At 44.9% G+C, this 20,492-nt stretch overlaps 1 protein-coding gene across 1 annotated transcript in view; it reads right to left on the bottom strand.

Annotated features, from left to right (window-relative positions):
• Positions 1-13,630, bottom strand: part of PRDM7 (PR/SET domain 7) — a 14,188-nt gene extending 558 nt beyond the window's left edge. The window contains exons 1-4 of the mRNA XM_017871008.1: positions 13,547-13,630; positions 11,908-12,101; positions 11,007-11,090; positions 10,105-10,155 (exon numbers count right to left, since the gene is read on the bottom strand). Coding sequence (XP_017726497.1) covers positions 10,105-10,155; positions 11,007-11,090; positions 11,908-12,101; positions 13,547-13,596 — 379 coding nt within the window. The 5' untranslated portion in view covers positions 13,597-13,630. The remainder of the gene's footprint in view (positions 1-10,104; positions 10,156-11,006; positions 11,091-11,907; positions 12,102-13,546) is intronic.
• Between the last annotated feature and the right edge of the window lie 6,862 nt (positions 13,631-20,492).

The raw sequence follows: 20,492 nt of genomic DNA, 5'->3' as shown, positions 1-20,492 counted from the left end.
TTTTTTGAGACGGAGTCTTGCTCTGTCGTCTAGGCTGGAGTACAGTGGCGCGATCTCGGCTCACTGCAACCTCCGCCTCCTTGCCTCAGCCTCCTGACTAGCTGGGATTACAAGCGCCTGCCACCACGCCCAGCTAATTTTTGTAGTTTTAGTAGAGATGGGGTTTCACTGTGTTGGCCAGGCTGGTCTCGAACTCCTAACCTCGTGATCGGCTTGCCTCGGCCTCCCAAAGTGCGAGGATTACAAGCGTGAGCCACCGCGCCTGGCCGGGAACGTCTTTCTTCTTGTCAAACTGCGTTTGCAGTTCTTGGGTGGTCAGCGTGGGTTATTTGTAGATGAAGAATTAGGCCACTCAAAAGCAAGGGAGGAGACCCCTCTCAGCAAAGGTTGGGAGTATTCTGGCCTACAACTACTTTGGGACTAGTTAGGAAACATCTATTTGGAATTCAAACACGCATGACATTTGTTGTAGATTCTGTTTATAGGAGATAATCCCAAAGAGAAGCTCACACCTGTTATGGCAAATGCCCATGGGTGCCAGAGACCAGAGACAACCAGACTGGCCCTAGTGGGGAAAAATTACCTAAACACCAGGGTACTCTGCAGCCCTTTAAAAAGCATGAGGCCCAGTTGTGTGTAAGATGAGAATTCTCCTGCAAAACAACTAGTGACAAAGGACAAAACAGTGTATAAAAGGGGGGAAGCTTGTAAATTCATATCTCGCTTTCACTGACTTGCAAGGATTAGCTAATTTAATCCTCATAACAACCTCATGCTGTATTGTCCCTACCTTACAAAGCAGGAACTGAGGCACAGGGAGGCCATATATTGGAATATTTCATAAAAGGAGACACAAAACAGTCATCCTAGTGACCACCTCTCGAGATAGGCAGTTACAGATGGAGTATATTTATTTTTACTCTTTAATCTTTTGTACTCTGAGAAATTCTAGTGGGCTTTTATCACTTTTTCAAAAGTCTGAAATGTTATAAATAAAGTGACAAAACAATGATCCTTTTGGGGGTTACTATGTAACCTTCCCCCTCTCCTGAGACTCTCCCTGCAGGGCTGCAGGGAAGGAGAAGCTAGTGGCCTGAGGAGGGAGAATGGCAGACCAAGGAGTTGTCAGAATTCCTCTCCTGGCCTCTCCAGGGTAAATCCCCCATCTTGCACCCACCTAGACCAAGAGGGACTGCAGGGTCCCCTTTCCCAGGGAAACTGAGACCCTCAGCTATGCCTGACCTCCTGGCATCTGCCCCTCTCTGAAAACCAGGGTCACCACTGGCATGTCATGTGCTGTGCTCTGGACACTTCCTTAATGAGAAGACCAGGCTCCACACGCCAGGGCCTTTTTTTTTTTTTTTTTTTGAGACAGAGTCTCGCTCTGTCAGCCAGGCTGGAGTGTAGTGGCACGATTTCAGATCACTGCAACCTCCACCTCCTGGGCTCAAGCAGTTCTCCTGCCTCAGCCTCCTGAGTAGCTGGGATTACAGGTGTGTGGCACCACGCCCGGCTACTTTTTGTATTTTTAGTAGAGACAGAGTTTCACCATGTTGGCCAGGATGGTCTTGAACTCCTGACCTCAGGTAATCTGCCTGCCTTGGCCTCCCAAAGTGCTGGGATTACAGGCGTGAACCACCGCGCCCGGCTGAACACCCTGGGGCCTTTATGGCACCTTCAGGCAAATTTGAAAAAGAAGCGTCATCTTCAAGACTCTTATCTTCCAGAAAATTGTCATAATAAATATCCAAGTAGCCTATCTTTGGTTTTTAAATAAGTTATAATAAAATACAAAAACATTTCAAAATTATAAAGATGTCTGCAGTGTGATGTCTGAGATATGGAATAATGACACACTGTACAGCCTGAACACATTTTTCTGTCTGTAGAGCCAACCTCCTCCCTCTGACTTGTTGGAACACATTTTATTTTGTGGAATGAAGTGTTGCCTGATTCTAGAATTGCAAATGAGGTCAATTGAGATCTTTAAACTGAGTTTGTTGTAGTTTTGTCTTCAGACAGGTTTCTGTTCTCCTGCAGAGACTGGGAGACAAGAGGCCTCACCCTTGCTGATGATCACCTTTCAAAGGGAGGGCTCTCAGGCTTTGAGAGAGGTCCTTCTGAGTCGCAAGACATGCTTACAAACTGAAAGCTTTTTAGTAAATGCTCCAAGAAAGGGAGGTCGGGGCCTATCTTCAGAAGTTGGCTAGAGCAGAGGTCCCCAAGCGGGCCACATAGTAGGAGGTGAGCGCATGGGTAAGCGAGCAAATGAAGCTTCATCTCTATTTCCAGCTGCTCCCCATCAGTGGCATTCCGCCTCCTGAGCCCCGCCTCCAGTCAGATCAGCAGCAGCGTCGATTCTGATAGGAGCACGAACCCTATTGTGAACCGCGCCTGTGAGGGATCTCGGTTGTGTGCTCCTTGAGACTCTAATGCCTGATGGTCTGTCACTGTCTCCCAGATGGGACCATCTCATGGCAGGAAAATGAGCTCAGGGCTCCCACCGGTTCTGCATTATGGTGAGTTGTACAATTATTTCATGATATATTGCAATGCGATAATAATAGAAACAAAATGCACTGTAAATGTTCATTTGAGTCATCCCAATCCTCCCCTCAGCCCATCTGTGGAAAAATTGTCTTCCGTGAATCTAGTCCCTGATGCCAAAAAGTTTGGGGACATCTGGGCTGGAGCATGGTGAGATTTCCTCACTGCGCTGAGCTTTTGCAGGCGGATGTTTTAGTGGAAGCAGCAAGAGTGCAAGTGCTGCTGGGCCATCCTAGGGGCATAGTCTTATGCTGCTGGAAGTCTTGCTGGATACTTCTGTCAAGTCTCCTAGTGTGCGGGTTTGGATGAGTTGTCATGTGCTGAGGGTTCAGCAGTTCTCCGTGGGTCCCTGTCCACTTCATTGGCCCCTAATAATTGTTTCTGAAACTAAATTTTAGCTTCATTTCACACATACTGCCTCTAGCCGTTTTTCTCTACTGCCTCGTGTATTTTGGGGAGTTACAGCTTGACTGAATCAATCTCAGGTGATCCCTTTTATTCTCGTAGGAAAAATCACTAAGAGCACTTCTACATATGTTCTTTAGGTTTGTCAAGTCAAGAATGACGAGGTTTCCCAATTTGGAAAGAAAAGCTTTATTTCTCATAAAGAGTTGCAGCCTGGTCATTTGGACAGGCTGGAAAGCAGAGCCTCCGGCCAGAAGCCAGAAATAGGGACTGCAAGGAGCAGAAGACTAAGACGGGGATTTCACTGAATGGCTTGGCCAAATATACATACCCCCATAAGCTATACGAGAAGTCATGAATATGTATGAGAGGAGAAATGTGTGCATTCGTGATTGAGCTTCCTGCCTCTCCGTGGGTCCAGTGTTCAGAAAATGGCACTGTTAGCATGACTTGAGGGTGGAGTTTTTGGGCCTCTGACCTCCAAGGTGAAGTAGAAGACTCAATGACCCTCACTATGCATTATCCGTAGACGGGCTTAGAACCACTGCCTGGTCATTCTCTGTCGTCCGGCTAGAACCACTGCCTGGTCAATGGTCTTTCAGCAGGGAGGAATGCTGGTTAGTTGTGTCGAAACTGCAAAAATGGAAGGGCCATAGTCTGGCACTTGATGGATATCAGTGGTGGAGTCACCCCAAAGGGCTGATTGCTGTTTCGCCCTTTGGGAAGAAAGCCTAATGATGCTTAGTGAGGAAGGGGATATAACAAGGTATGTCTGAGCTCCTGTCCAATCATGGCTGGGAACTCAGTTTTCAGGCTTTCTCTGGAGTACCCTTGGCCACAAGGGTTTCTGTTCAATCAGTTGTGGGGTTGTTTAAGTGTGTATTGGCTGGGCGCAATGGCTCACACCTGTAATCCCAGCACTTTGGGAGCCCGAGGCAGGCAGATAATGAAGTCAAGAGATCGAGACCACCCTTGCCAACATGGTGAAACACTACTAGCTGGTGTGGTGGCAGGCACCTGTAGTCCCAGCTACTCGGGAGGCTGAGGCAGGAGAATCGCTTGAACCCAGGAGGCAGAGGTTGCAGTGAGCTGAGATGGCGCCACTGCACTCCAGCCTGGTGGCAGAGTGAGACTCCATCTGAAAAAAAAACATGTATCACCTCCAGCCTCGCTCTCTCTCTTCCTCCTGCTCTGGCCATGTGATGTGTCTGCTCCTTCTTTGTCTTCTACCATAATTATAAGTTTTCTGAGGCCTCTGCAGAAGCCAAGCAGAGACTGCAATGCTTTCTGTACAAGCTGCAGAACCATGAGCCAATGAAGCTTCTTTTCTTTATAAATTACCCAGCCTCAAGTATTTCTTTTTTCTTTTCTTTTTTTTGAGATGGAGTCTCACTCTGTCACCCAGGCTGGAGGGCAGTGGTGCAATCTCAGCTCACTGCAAGCTCCGCCTCCCAGATTCATGCCATTCTCCTGCCTCAGCCTCCCAAGTAGCTGGAACTGCAGGCACCCACCATCACACCCAGCTAATTTTTTTTTTTTTTTGTATTTTTACTAGAGATGGGGTTTCACCATGTTAGCCAAGATGGTCTTGATCTCCTGACCTCGTGATCTACTCACCTCGGCCTCCCTCCCAAAGTGCTGAGATTACAGTCATGAGCCACTGCGCCTGGCCTCAAGTATTTCTTTGTAACAATGTGAGAACAGAGTAATACAGAAAATTGGTACCAGGAGTGGGGCGTTGCTATAAAGATACCTGAAAATGTGGAAGTGACTTTGGAACTGAGCAACAGGCAGAGGTTGGAGGACTTTGGAGGGCTCAGAAGAAGACAGGAAGATGAGAGAATGTTTGGAACTTCCTAGAGACTGGATAAATCATTGTGACCAAAATGCTGATAGTGATATGTATAGTGACACAGGCTGACAAGGTCTCAGATGGAAATGAGGAAGTTATTGGGACTGGAGCAGAGGTCATTTTTGTTATGCCTTAGCAAAGAACTTGGCAGCACTGGGCTCCTGCTCTAGGGATCTGTGGAATTTTGAACTTGAGAATGATGATTTAGGGTAACTGGTGGAATAAATTTCTAAGCAGCAAAGCATTCAAGATGTAGCCTGGCTGCTTCTAACAACCTATGCCCATATGTGTGAGCAAATAAATTATTTAAAATTGTAATGTATATTTAAAGGGTACACAGAGGGTAAAAGTTTAGAATGTTTGCAGCTAGGCCATGTGGTAGATAAGAAAAGCCCATTTTTAGGGGAGGGATTCAAGCAAGCTGCATACATTTACGTAAGTTAAAAGGAGTCAGGTGCTAATAACCAAAACAATGGGGAGAAGGCCTTGAAGGAATTTCAAAGACCTTCAAGGCAGATCTTCCCATTACAGGCCTGGAGGCCTAGGAGGGTTGAATGGTTTGGGCCAGCCCCAGATCCCTGGCAGCCTCGAGATGCTGCTCCCTGCATCCTTGCCACTCCAGCTTCAGCCATGGCTCAAAGGGGCCCAAGTACAGCTCTGGTGGCTGCTTCAGAGCGTGCAAGCCATAAGCTTTGGCAGCTTCCATGTGGTGTTAAGCCTGTGGGTGCACAGAGTGCAAGAGTTGAGTCTTGGGAACCTCTGGCTAGATTTCAGAGGATCTGTGGAAAAGCCTGGATGTGCAGGAAGGAGCCTGCTGCAGGGGCAGTGCCCTCATGGAGAAGCTCTACTACAGCAGTGGAGAGGAGAGGAAATGTGGGATTGGAGCCCCAACACAGTCCCCACTGGGACACTGCCTATTGGAACTATGCGAAAGGGGCCACCATCCTCCAGACCCACCAATAGCTTGCACCCTGTGCCTGGAAAAGCCTCAGGCTCTCAATGCCAGCCCATGAGAGTGGCCATGGGGGTGCTGAACCCTGCAAAACCACAGGGTCATAGCTGAGCAAGGCCTTGAGAGCCCACCCCTAGCATGCTTGGATGTGGGACATGGAGTCAAAGGAGATTATTTTGGAACTTTAAGATTTAGTGACCGCCTTGCTGGGTTTTGGGCTTGCATGAGGCCTGTAGCTCCCTTCTTTTGGGTGATTTCTCCATTTTGAAATGGGAATATTTACCCAATGCTTGTACTCCCATTGTGTCTTGGAAAACATAACTTGTTTTGATTTTACAGGCTCACAGGTGGAAGGGATTTGCCTGTGTCAGATGCGACTTGGAACTTTGAACTTTTGAGTTAATGCTGAAATGAGTTAAGACTTTGAGGGACTATTGGGAAAGCATGATTGTATTTTGCAATGGGAGAAGAACATGAGATCTGGGGGGCAAGGGTTGGAATGATATGGTTTGCATCTGTGTTCCCATCAAGTCTCATGTTGAATTGTAATCCCTGGTGTTGGAGGTGAGGTGTGGTGGGAGGTGACTGAATCATGGGGGTGGATTTCTTACGAAGAGTTTAGCACCATCCCCACTTGGTACTGCTTTCACAACAGTGAGTGAGTTTTCATGAGACCTGGTCATTCAGAAGGGTGAGACATAGCCCTCTTCCCTCTCTCTTGCTCCTGCTTCCACCATGTGAGATGTCTCACTGCCCTTTGCTTTCTGCCATAACTGGAAGCTTGCCAAGGCCTTCCTACAAGCAGAAACCACTATGCTTCCTATACAGCCTGCAGAACCATGAGCCAACTAAACCTCTTTTCTTTATAAATTACCCAGTCTCAGGTGTTTCTCTATAGCAATGTGAAAATGGAATAATACAGAGGGCTTATGATTTTATTTTTACTTCTCAGATTATGTTTTAGTAGAAGAAAAGAGCTAAGTGAGCCGGGTGCGGTGGCTCACACCTGTAATCCCAGCACTTTGGGAGGCTGAGATGGGTGAATCACAAGGTAAGGAGTTTGAGACCAGCCTGGCCAACATGGTGAAATGCCATCTCTACTAAAAACACAAAAAATTAGCAGGGCATGGTGGCACGTGCCTGTAATCCCAGCTATTTAGGAGGCTGAGGCAGGAGAATCGCTTGAACATAGGAGACAGAGGTTGCAGTGAGCTGAGATCACACCACTGCACTCCAAACCTGGGCAACAGAGTGAAACTCCATCACAGAAAAAAAAAAAAAAAAAGAAAAGAGCTAAGTGTAGCTGTGGCAGGCCAGGTCTCACTAACACAGGCCTCTGTTACAACTATCTCAGCACTAACTGAGTAGTTAGGTTAAATATTAAAAGCTAATTGAGCCAGTGCCCTTGTAGTAGGACAAGCCGCAGACAAAACCCCTCAGACACTGAGTTAAAGAAGAAAGCAGTTTATTCAGCCGGGAGCATCAGCAAGACTCCTGTCTCAAGAGCCGAGCTCCCTGAGTGAGCAATTCCTGTCCCTTTTAAGGGCTCACAACTCTAAGGGGGTGCGTGTGAGAGGGTCGTGATTGAGCAAGCAGTGGGTATGTGACTGGGGGCTGCGCGCACCAGTAATTAGATTGGAACAAAACAGGACAGGGATTTTCACAGTGCTTTTCCATACAATGTCTGTAATCTATAGATAACATAACCAATTAGGTCAGGGGTTGATCTTTAACTACCATGCCCAGCGTGTGGTGCCAGGCTGTCTGCTTGTGGATTTCATTTCTGCCTTTTAGTTTTTACTTCCTGTCCTCCTGGAAGGGCTCAGGAATCAAGCCTCCCTGTACCTCCCAGCAGACACATGACTGAAATGTTCTGAAGTTTCCTCCAGAAGAAAGTTGAACAGGGGTGGTGTGGAGAAGAAGGAAGTGCCCCAGATGCATGGGCCATCAGCTTTGCTGCCACAAACAAACTCAGCCTTTGGTTCTGAATCTGATTCTTGAGGTGAGAGAAGGGCTCTCAGATCAAAATGTCCCCAGGGCATGGAGAGTCAAGAGGGGAAATGGAGTGCTCAAAATCGAGTCAGTTCCCTGCTTTGAACAATCTAAGTCCCTTTTCTCATTCAGTTAAAGCCAGTGGAATCCCCAGTTGGGACTTGGTAGTAGAGGGTATCTGCTAGATGGTACTAGCCATCAGGCATTTAACGAGGGGAAATTTCTATGAAAATAAACAAACACGAAGGCTAATAGTTGGAAACTCAGTTTCTGAGTCCACAGGGCAGTCGGTGGAGAGGATTTCTAGATGCCTTCAAACAACTGCCCCCAGGCATAGGTGTAGAGAGCATGGTTGAAGCCCCACACTTGTTTCACTGGGGGCCTGATAAAATTTGCACACCTCACATGGCTCAGACTGCTCTGAGCTATTTTTCTTTTCTTATCTTCTTTTACAATCTAGAACATGTAAAGGATTGTCCTACATATCAGCCAGTTCAGAGACATTTCAAGTAAAGCAGCTTCAGATCTATATATAACTATCATTATAGTTAGCCTTTTCTGTTCCACTGCAGTGATCTAAGCCATGACGGTGCTCCCAGACCAAACCAAGGGTCGGGCTGCTTGTTCTCATCACCAATAACAAGATGCGGATGAACTGGGAGAGGAGAGAATTTTTATTTTTGTAACTGGTTACAGGGAGAAGACCTGGAAATTATCACCAGACCAACTCAAAATTACAAAGTTTTCCAAAGCTTATATACCTTCTAAGCTCTATGTCTATGTGTAAGTGTGCATTCATGTAAATACGTAAGTGGTTAACTTTTAATCTATTAACTAAGATCTGAGTCCTGAAAATCTTCTCTGGAGCCTCAGAAATACATTTAAACTCAATGGGTCCAGGTGCTGGGGTGATTACCCTTATCTCCTGCTAAATCATGGAGGCTTGGGGAGTTCCTTTAGACCCTCAATAAACTTACTTGTGGTAGTGTGAGGAGTTTCTTCAGAACCCCCCAAAAAACTTGTTTAATCCTAAAAGGGTCCTGTTAAGAATTCCTTCATTATCTTGTCATGTTTCAAGGCCCAGGAAAGGCCTAGGAAAAACTCTTACTGGACTCTTTGTTACGTTCCAGACTTTGTATGAGGGTAAGGGAGGAGACCACCCCTCATATTGTCTTATGTCCAATTTCTGCCTCCGTGAGCTTGGCTGGGTCTTGACAGAGAGCATGGATCTTAATTAAAAAAAAAAACTCTCCCTTTTCATCATCTTTTTTTAAAAAAGAGTAAGGTGTTTGTTTTTACATTTTTGTTTCTCTGTAGGAGACTGAGGATCTAGGATTCCCCTGGAGGAAGCAGGGGCATTCCTTCTATGATTGGTACCCTCAAGTGGACACACACACATATATACACAAGTACATGCACATACGTGTGCGGACACACACACACACACAAATACATGCAAATATGTGTGTAGATACACACATGCACACACACCTGTGGGATATGATGAGGTTTCTCTTCAAATAATCTGATCAATATTTTATTCTTTAACTCATAGTACCCGACACACATCCCTGTGAAGAGACCACTAAACAGGCTTTGTGTGAGCAACAAGGCTGTTTATTTCACCTGGGTGCAGGTGGGCTGAGTCCGAAAAGAGCATCAGTGAAGGGAGATTTCCGCTGAAGCCACCTCAGAGCTGGGGTGTGCAAATGTGTGGTGACCAAATGTGTGGTGACACATAGGGCTTCTCCCCTGTGTGTATCCTCTGGTGGTAGCAGAGGCTTGACTTCCAGCTAAAGCGCCGCCCACACCCCCTGCAGACGTAGGGCTTCCCCCCATGTGTGTCCTTTGGTGTCTGAGGAGGCTTGACTTCTGGCTAAAGCCCCACCCACACCCCCTGCAGATGTATGGCTTCCCCCCGTGTGTGTCCTTTGGTGTGTAATAACATCTGACGTATCACTGAAACCTTGCCCACACTCTCCATACTTGACTTTTGCAATTCTTTAGATTCCTATCCCCACAAATAATTTGCCTGTGTTCCCTGGATTCGCTTTCTGGCCTGTTCTGGACTCTTCTTCCATCATTCTTTCTCCCACTCTAGAGCTCCCCATTTGTCCTTTGGGTGGGCTAGAAAAAAACCCTTGGAATCTCCCTCTGCCATGTCCTTTTATTCAAGAGTTTGGACCTTTCCTTGATCTCTTGACCTTTGGTTTTGTCATTACAGCTGGATCAGAATATTGCTGATTCTGATCCCCTGGGCAGGGGTTCTCTGGTTGGAGGAGTTTTCTTGCAGATGGTCCTGGGAAGTTCTGAGAGGAGTGATTGCGTTCCACATGTTGACTGAGAAATTTCTGACTTGAAAAGGTCAGACAGCATGAGGGACATGGATAGATCTCTGGCTTTGGTTCTGAAAGAGGAAGTTTTTGGTCAGGGTAGACGTTTTGTTCAGGCCTTACCACATACAAAGGTATGAAGATCAAATGAAAACCAGTCATTCTTCATATGTTAACAATGCAAACTCTCTCCTACCAAGTGCTGGATGGACCTTTACAGTTCATTTTTCCATTCAACTTTTATTCACTACATCTTAAAAATTTCAGAAATCCCACGTCTTGGGCCTTTTCTACACATCAGCCGGACGAGGTGAAACCTCAAGCAGCACCAGGGGCAGCGTCATTCCTTACATAGATGGAACTGCAGTGACCTTCCCCCACAAGTCCTATAGTCTTCCCTGATCACCCTCTGCTACATCCTCCCTCCCTGGTCCCTGGGCACTTTTGCTGACACGAGGTCTTCAGCTATTTTATTCTATTGAGAAATAGCACTCTTGGTGACTTAGGTGAGATTGTCCTTAGTGACTTCCTAAGAGGGGAAAAGGATCTATTAGGAGAACTCAGCCTGGAGATCCACAAATGTGGTTAAAGAGATGTGTGAGCAAATCTGAATTTTGGGTCTCCTCATTCAAAAGGACGTATTTAATTGAGGACTGTTATGTGCCTGGTTCTCCATCACGAGGTGGGATTCAGGTTGGCCAACACAGAGTGGTCCAGGTCCCACTGACTAAAGGACTCTGGGTCCTGCTGCCCCAACTAGGTGCATGAACTGCTTCTATTTCAGATTCTACAAATCATAAAATGAGGATATGCTCTTTCTCAGGCTGCACGTCAAGTATTCATGTTTGAGTTATTTCATTCAGTCTGAGCCCATTTCAAATACAATAGAAGTCTTTTTTCAAAATATATCCCTGCTCAGGCTTACCTCCATGCTCCCCACCTTCATCCTGTCCACCATTCTCTCTCACCTGGAAACTGGAGCAGCTCTGAGGGGATGACCCACCACAGCCTGTTTTCCAAAAATGAACAAAAGCTGAACTATTACTGGCCTCAGGACCATTGCACTAGCTGCGCCCTGTGCCTGGAACCCTTGGCCCACAGGTACTTGCACTTCTCAAATGCTGTCTCCTAAGAGAAACCTTCCCTGACAATCCCCTGCAACACTCTACTCTCACCTCACACTGACCCCCAGGTCTCACACTGACCCCAGGTCTCACATTGACTCCAGGTCTCATGCTGATCCCCAGTTATTCTTTCTGGATTCATTTTCTTCAAAGCACTAATCACTGTCTGATATTACACATATGTCTGTATGTCATCATATGGTTCCCTGATTCACATGTCATCTGTTCAAGAGCAGTTTTTCCGATTGTCTGGATCAATCTGTATTTATACTCCCTGCAACATCATCTGGCACAGAGTAGGAATTCACATGACAGCTAATTGAGATAATGAATGAATGAATAACAGCGCATGCATATCATTAATAAACATCACCGAAATGCCAGAAGAAACTACCTTGTTGGGAGAGCTGGTAGGTGTTTGAGAACCTGATTTTTGTCTTTAAGTCTTTTAGTACTATATGCTGTTAAATACTTTGTGCATGAAGTACTTAGAATATAAAATCAGAACAAAGATTTAAAACAATAAAAATTGTTCCAAAGAGGCAAAGTCATATAACATGAATATTTAATTTTGGAAGCCACTGATGTGAAATTTTACTGACTTTAGATGGTATTTTACTCTCCTTAAGAGTTAAACCATGAAAATTCCCTAGGATAATTCTTTCTTTCCTGTCCTTTTAAAAGAGTAGTAGTGATGCCTACCTCTCCCGGCCATGAGCTCTTTCTTCCACTTGCTGCCCCACTTGATGCCCAGTTCCTGGCTGTACTCATCCCCATACCAGACCAGCAGTTCACAGCCTGGCCTAATGACTCGGCAGGTTCCATAGAAGATCTGCCTGTGGTACTGGAAGGCCACCAGGTTCTGCTCTTCATCATCCTGGGCACAGTTCACATACCTGGGGTCAAGACAGGCAAAGGGAAAGAAAAGAGGCAGTGAGTTCCCAGTATCTGTCAGATCCAGGTCTGACCCATCACCTGCTGGTCTAGGCCTCTATGGTCTGTGCTGACCACTCCCCCACCACTCCTCTGGGAACCTTCTGCTCATTCCTAAATCTCTTTCACAATGTCATATGAACTTGCACCTCTGACTACACTGCTCATCCTGCCTAGAATGCTTCCCTGCCGTGCCTAAATAACCATTTTTTCAAAGCCCAACTCCAGACCTATCTCCACCTTGATTGGCCATAAAACACATTGACCTCTAGCTTCTCTAAACTTTAAATTAATTCTGTTTTAAACACAGAACTTGGTGCTGGATCATGTGCTCTGTTTCTAGATTAGCACACATCATTCCAAACTCAGCCCAAGTCCATCTTTTTTGGACAGGCCTTCCTCTAATCACCCTACAGTTCACTCAGGTGCCATTCACTTGACTTCCCCAGATTCCCAGAGAAATTTAGAAGTCTTTTTCTCTTGGCCCAATAACATAGAACAGTAATAGTTGATTTGTTTTTTCTATTCTCTGATAGAACAAGAGCCCATTGTGGAAAGGGGCTGGGTCATCCTGCAGCTCGCTTCTGTTCAAGTAGTGAACTTCACTTCCTAACCTGGAACATACTAAGTGCTTAATAAATGTGGATTACATATATTAAAGCATGAATTCAGTGTCCCCCGTGAATCTAGGCTTCTCAAGGTTTATGTTGGTGCCTCAATTTTGTCTAACATACATATTTATGTTTTGATATAAATAAATCATAATATCTATATTGTTGTTTTTTATTTCTAAATGTTGACAGTATAAAACAGCATTGTATGGAGAAAAATAGAAACAGGGGATGTGAAAATCACTGAAGGAGGCATAATGAGAAGGAAGGAGATCCAGGTTTGTGAGAGATGAAGGTTCTGTCTGAAACTCAGGGAGCTACTGGCCTTCCCTCATCCAGTTGGCCCAGGATTTATCTTTTCCATCCACATACTCATAGCAGTTTCTCCCCTTGGTGATCTGAGTTTCAGAAAATAAGGTAAAGCTTTTTAGAGGGTAAAAATCAGAAGAATTATTTTACTCCACTGTCATCAATGGCCTTTGGGCCTGCAGCGCTTCAACTGCCAACTGAGACCACATGGCCTGCACCTTAGTCATCATCTACACATCTCAGTTGGTTTGTCTAGTCAGAGTAGAAGCTCCACAAGGGAGGATGCACTTCTTTGTCTTTGTACCACTTGGCTCCCAGGTACCCTCTGATCTCTAAATAGGAGTTCCATGTTCATGCAAAGACCCTTGAGTACACAGAGCTAACCATGTTATCCATACCTACATCCTAACATGTAGAAGGTGATGTCTCACCAAAGGCACAGAAGGGATGTGGGAAGACAGAACAGGGAAACAGTAGGCTCTTCTTACCAGCCAGGAGTATCCATTGTTGGCTGCCTCTTCTGTAATTCGGCCCTCATAGGGGCCAAAGTGCAGACCCAGCAGCAGATCAGATGCCTCGTTCCATACTCCAAGCCCAGCCTGAGGGATGCCTGATGGCCCAATTCTCAGCCCCGGGGGCAGACTGAGGGCTGAACGGTTGGGATGCCCTTTGTTCACTGCACTGTCCTTTACAAATGTAGGGGGCTGATGAGCAGCACAGCTGTCAATGAAGAAGTTCTGACACATCTCACAATCTGGAAGTGAGGGAAGCAGGGATTAGGAAAGTTATAATGCATGCTCCTCGATATAAGAGCTTTGGAAAGAGTTTGGTGCTCACATTATTTAGCCCCAATCCTGTACTCTAATTCGTTAGAGTGAGGGAATGATTTGTGGGCCAAATGATGAAATTATTGCACCAGGACATAACAGCAAGCTGTGAGAGTGGCCGAAAGGGCCGACAGAGGTAGTCATCATCCTGGGGCTCACTGACCTCTTTGTATGCATGACCCTTTCTTTCTCTCAGGCTATACATCTTTCCTTCAGTCTCCTTCCTCCTGAGCTCTAGGTTGGAGAAGAGTAGATAGGTAAAATTGGGAGTCTGGAGTGTTCGTCCTTGTTTCATAAGAAAATGTGAAATCTCCTACCATCAAATTAACATCTACCTTTCTACATCCTCTAGTCTCCCCTTCTTTACTGCTTCAGAGAGACTTAGACCCCACACCCACACTGACTGTAGATGCCTATTCAATTTTAGTTTCTGCCTGTTCTCATTATCCCATTAACCTCCCAACCTTTCTACTTACAAAATGGTTCATTCATGCATTTATTCATTTATAAAATATTTCTTGAGGGCACATTTCATCTTAGGCATTGAACAAAGGCCTGGACATACAACACCAAGAAAGTATAATCTCTATAAGAGATCTTCTATAAACTAGTTGACGTGTGATGGGAGAGGAAATGTAGAAATGCACAAAAGAAGATCTATTATCAGAGATACTTATTGGATGCCTTGCATGTATCAATTCATTTATATTTAATTTAATTATTTCAAGCAATATATGAGCTGTATATACTTGGTCTCATTTTATAGATTACCATTCAGGAGCTCAGAGAATTTATAAGATTTGCCCAAGGCCCCAATGCTTCTATGTGGATTATAACTCAAGTGAGTGACCAAAGTTAATGTTCTTACATGCTATTCAATAGTGTATCCAAGGCTGGGCATGGTGGCTCAAGCCTGTAATCCCAGAATTTTGGGAGGCTGAGGTGAGCAGATCACTTGAGGCCAGGAGTTTGAGACCAGCCTGGTCAACATGGTGAAACCCTATCTCTATTAAAAATACAAAAATCAGCTGGGCATGGTGGTGCATGCCTATAATCCCAGCTACTCGGGTGACTGAGGCATGAAAATCGCTATTTTCATGGAGGCAGAGGTTGCAGTGAACCGAGATCACGCCACTGCACTCCAGCCTGGGTGACGGAGTGAGACTGTCTTAGTGAACAAATAAATAATTTTAACAAAATACTGCATCTAACTTCTGCTCTCACAGTTGAGTCCAGCTTAAGCCCAGGCCTATCCAAAGTCCACCCCATATAGGTAGACTATACTCATCAACCTTTCTAGAGGACATAGAGGGACTAAAGTCCCCCTATACTTTTTCTTACCCAGTTTTAGTCTAGAGTGCTGTCCAGAGGTACTTGCTTCTCCAGGAGGGGACGCTGGTTTCTGAGCCTGCTCTGAGCCACTTGTACTCAGTAAATTTGGTGTTCCTGACAATTCTTTCAAACTAGATTCATTATTGAATGATGTTTTGGGCATTTCCTTTAATGTGAGAGTCACGTATTAAAAGATAACATGCATTTCTTTAGTTCTTTATGGCTTGCAACATGTTTTCATATGCATGACTCTAGTTAATGTTCAAACCTTGGAAATACCTAGAGTGTCTAAATACTAGAGGGAAAAGAAAGGTCTAAGTGGGTAGTGAATCTGGGACTGTAACCCATGTCTTAAGGCTCTTTCCTTCAACTTTCTCCCAAAATGTTCTATGGAAGTTAAAGGGAAGGAGGAAGAATACTTGGGAAGACTAGCTGGAGAATCAAGGATATCTGTGAAAGAAGGGCTTACAGAGAGGAGGGAATCTTCCGTAAACTAGTAGACTTTTGATGGAAAGGGAAATGTAGAAAAGCAGAGGGACAAAGCACATCCAGAAAATGAGGTAATAGGGCAGTAAGGTTGGGAACAGAACAAAGAGATGATTGGCAAAAATATATCTAGACAACTAAGAAAATGATGTCAAAGTTGCATGTTGCCATATCCTTGAAAGAATATTTGGCTTTGGAATTAGATTAGTTAGTTCCTGTACCAATTCTGCTTGTCTGCTTGAATAAGGGTGTATTGTTAGCTAATTCTCTTTAGTTTCCTGATCCAGAAATTGGCATGCATGCTTGCTTTTTTTTTTTTTTTTTAGAGTCTTGCTCTGTTGCCTAAGCTGGAATGCAGTGGCATGATTTCAGCTCACTGTAGCCTCCACCTCCCAGATTCAAGAGATTCTCCTACCTCAGTCTCCCGAGAAGCTAGGATTATAGGCACCACCATACCCAGCTAATTTTTGTGTATTTATTAGAGACAGGGTTTCGCTAGGTTGGCCAGGCTGGTCTCGAACTCCTCACCTCAAGTGATCCACCCACGTCAGCATCCGAAAGTGCTGGGATTATAGGCAAGAGCCCCTGCATCCAGCCCATGCTAATTTTTTAATTCTTTTATTTTTTGTGAGAGGGAGTCTCACTGTTGCCTAAGCTGGAGGGCAGTGGCACGATCTCAGGTCACTGCAGCCTCCATCTCCCAGGTTCAGGTGATTCTCCTGCTTCAGCCTCCTGAGTAGTTGGGATTACAGGTGCCCACCACCATGCCCAACTGATTTCTGTAGTTTTAGTAGAGATGGGGTTTTACCATGTTGGCCAGGCTGGTCTCAAACTCCTGACCTCAGGTGATCTGCCCACCTCTGCTTCTCAAAGTGCTGAGATTACAGGTGTGAGCCACTACCCCTGGCGCTAATTCTTAATATTGTAGCGAACATGAAGGATAATAATGTTCACTAAGTGTTTTTTGAGCTACTTAATACAGTATGAATGTGAGATTCATAATTTTCCTCGCCGGGCGCAGTGGTTCACACCTGTAATCCCAGCACTTTGGGAGGCTGAGGAAGGCAGATCACCTGAGGTCAGGAGTTTGAGACCAGTCTGGCCAACCCCGTCTCTACAGAAAATACAAAAAACTAGCTGGGTGTGGTGGCAGGCCCCTGTAATCCCAGCTACTCGGGAGGCTGAGGCAGGAGAACAACTGGAACTCAGGAGGTGGAGGTTGCAGCGAGCCAAGATCGCACCACTGCACTCCAGCCTGGGTAACAAGAGTGAAACTCTGTCTCAAAAATAAAATAAAACAAAATAAAATAAATAAATAATTTTTCTCACAGATTGGGTGTGGTGGCTCACGTCTGCAATCCCAGCACTTTGGGAGGCCGAGGTGGGAGGATGGCTTGAGCCCAGGAGTTCAAGACCAGCCTGAGCTACATGGCAAAACCCTGTCTCTACGAAACACATAAAAATTAGCCGGGCATGCCGGTGCATGCCTGTGGTCCCAGCTACTCAGGAGGCTGAGGCAGGAGGATCACACTAACCTAGGAGATGGAGGCTGCAGTAAGCCAAGATTGAGCCATTGCACTCCAACCTGGGCAAAAGAGCCAGACCCTGTCTCAAACCACCCCCCACCCCCACAGAAAACTAACAAATGAAAATTATCTCATCGTCCTGATGTCATCTCTACAGTTGAAATCTAACTCAAAGATATTTCCAGCATCTCTTGACCCTGTTACTTATAGTTTAATTCATAAACTTGGAATCAGTCATTCAGAAAACACTCAGGAGGCTGTCAGAGGCCCTGAGCTGGGCTTGGGAGTTCTGAAAAGAATCAGGTATGGGCTAGACTTCTGAAGAGCTCACAATGAAGAGGCAGCAGGCAGGCTAAACAAATAATTCCAAACAACATGACAGTTCCCTAACTGGAGCCCAGAGGAAGGAGCTGTTACTGTCTTCTACAGGAATGAGCATTTGAAATCGATTCCAGAAGAATATATTTTTACTTAATAGGTAATAACCTATATGAAGTCCTAAACCATTTTCTTATTTGTTGTTTCTCAGTCTTCAAACCTCAAACTCCTCAGGGCTGGAAGCTGCTTCCTCTGATCAGAATGGGTCCCTTATGAGGGTAGGGACCCTATCTCCTTCTGGGACCATCCACAGTATGAATTGTCTATTTACTTGGAAGCTTCCCTTAATCAGAGTGTTTTAGTACAAATCTCACTTTACCATAACAGAGAAAACGGAGGTTGAAAATCAGTTGGACGAATGATGTAAAGACATATGGGTAAGACAGCATAAACTTTAAAAAACTATGAAACTTTTAATGATCTTGTAAGTGCTTTAGAGAAGGAGTTTTGGATTAGACTGCACCAACACTGAATGTGAGCCCAGGGATATAATTGAACATTTTTATACCTCAGTTTTCTCATCTGTAAAATGGCTATAGTTATAGCATCTACTTAATAGGTCCTATATGTAAAGTTGAATAGGTACTATATATAAAGTTTATTCATGTAAAATGCTGAAAACAAAGTCTGAATATACTGAGAAAATAATACCATGGTAGCGATTATTGTTGCTGTTCTTATTAACTTTTAAAATAATGATGACATCAGACACTGTGCTAAAGAGATCAGGAAAGGAAGGCAGTAGTTGCTAGGATAGTCTGTACATTCTCCTTCTCTTACCTGTATTTGCATCTTTGAGGAAGGTTTCTTGTCAATAGGATTTGGGAAATACTTACCTTCTGGTGTTTACTCTGTTCCACTCTGAAGGCCATCCAAGGAGGTTTGACTAAAAGGTGATGAGAAATCAGTGGTTTGCTTGGTAAATATTTCCAAACTCTAGAGATTCTCTTTTTTTTTTTTTTTTCTTTTTGATACGGAGTCTCCCTCTGTTGCCCAGGCTGGAGTGCAGTGGCACAATCTCCACTCACTGCAACCTCCGCCCCCTGGACTCAAGCGATTCTCCTGCTTCAGCCTTGAGAGTTGTTGGGAACTACAGGTGTGCACCACCACATCTGGCTCATTTTTGTATTTTTAGTAGAGACAGAGTTTCTCCACGTTGGCGATGCTGGTCTCGAACTCCTGACCTCAGGTGATCCACCTGCCTCGGACTCCCAAAGTGCTGAGATTACAGGTATGAGCCACCATGCTTGGTCTAACTCTGGAGTTTTTCATTAGAGACAGAGAATTCTGGATCAGAGAGTGATGATTCCAAGTATTATCCAAGGGTGATTTGGAAATGTTTTCTGAAGTGTCATTAAGACCTATGCTTCTATTAGGGGCATTGTTACATTTCTTAAGATTTAAAAAAATAGATAAAACTTCATCTTTGTTTCATCATATCTATTAAGATATACCTAATAAGGTATCTATTACATTAATTTTTAAAATGTAAATTGATCTTTCATGACAAACACACTGAACAAACTAGGAATAGAAGGAAATCACCTCAACATAAAAAGGTCGTGTAAGACAAGCCCCCCCTTTTTTTTTTCTGAGACGGAGTCTCGCTCTGTCGCCCAGGCTGGAGTGCAGTGGCCCAGTCTCGTCTCACTGCAAGCTCCGCCTCCCGGGTTCACTCCCTTCTCCTGCCTCAGCCTCCTGAGTAGCTGGGACTACAGGCGCCGCCACCACGCGCGGCTAATTTTTTGTATTTTTAGTAGAGACGGGTTTTCTGAAGCATCATTAAGGCCTATGCTTCTATTAGAGGCATTGCTAATTTTCTTAAGATTTAAAAAAATAGACAAAACTTCCTATTTGTTTCCTCCTATCTATTAAGGTATACCTAATAAGGTATCTATTACATTAATTTTAAAATGTAAATTGATCTTTCATGACAAACACACTGAACAAACTAGGAATAGAAGGAAATCACCTCAACATAAAAGGTCGTGTAAGACAAGCCCCCCCTTTTTTTTTTCTGAGACGGAGTCTCGCTCTGTCGCCCAGGCTGGAGTGCAGTGGCCCAGTCTCGTCTCACTGCAAGCTCCGCCTCCCGGGTTCACTCCCTTCTCCTGCCTCAGCCTCCTGAGTAGCTGGGACTACAGGCGCCGCCACCACGCGCGGCTAATTTTTTGTATTTTAGTAGAGACGGGGTTTCACTGTGTTAGCCAGGATGGTCTCGATCTCCTGACCTCGTGATCCGCTCACCTCGGCCTCCCAAAGTGTTGGGATTACAGGCATAAGCCACCGCGCCCAGCCGAAAAGCCCGTTTTTAACATCACAGTCAATGATGAAAAACTGAAAGCCTTTCTTCTAAGATTATAAACAAGGTAAGGATTTTCAGTCTTGCTACTGCTATTCAACATAGTCCCGGAAGTTGTAGCCTGAACAATTAGGCCAGTAAAATAAATAAAAGGCACCCAAATTGAAAGGAAGAAGTAAAATTATCTCTGTTTGCAGATGACATGATCTTACATGCAGAAAACTATTAAGATTCATTAGCTGGGCATGCTGGCAGGAGCCTGTAGTCCCAGCTACTCGGGAGACTGAGGCAGGAGAATCACTTGAATCTGGGAGGCAGAGGTTGCAGTGAGCCGAGATCGTGCCACTGCACTCCGGCCTGGGTGACAACAATTAGGACACTTGCTCATTGTTGGCAGGTAGCATAGTCTGTTTTCTGCTTCTTTCCTAGAATGCAACAGAGTGAGTAATTTATGTTTTCTTATGTTCTCTGCATTCCCTGACCCTCACTTTTTGTGTAAAGTTTTGTGTATTACCTGATGAATAGAACAAAACTTGTTTGTGCCCATTAAACAGGTAATTCATGTTTTCAAAAGATAAGCATT

This window comes from Rhinopithecus bieti, unplaced genomic scaffold, assembly GCF_001698545.2.
Source record: "Rhinopithecus bieti isolate Rb0 unplaced genomic scaffold, ASM169854v2 scaffold_1037, whole genome shotgun sequence".
Classification (NCBI taxonomy): Eukaryota; Metazoa; Chordata; class Mammalia; order Primates; family Cercopithecidae; genus Rhinopithecus; species Rhinopithecus bieti.
This window is presented reverse-complemented; position numbering and strand designations above follow the sequence as displayed.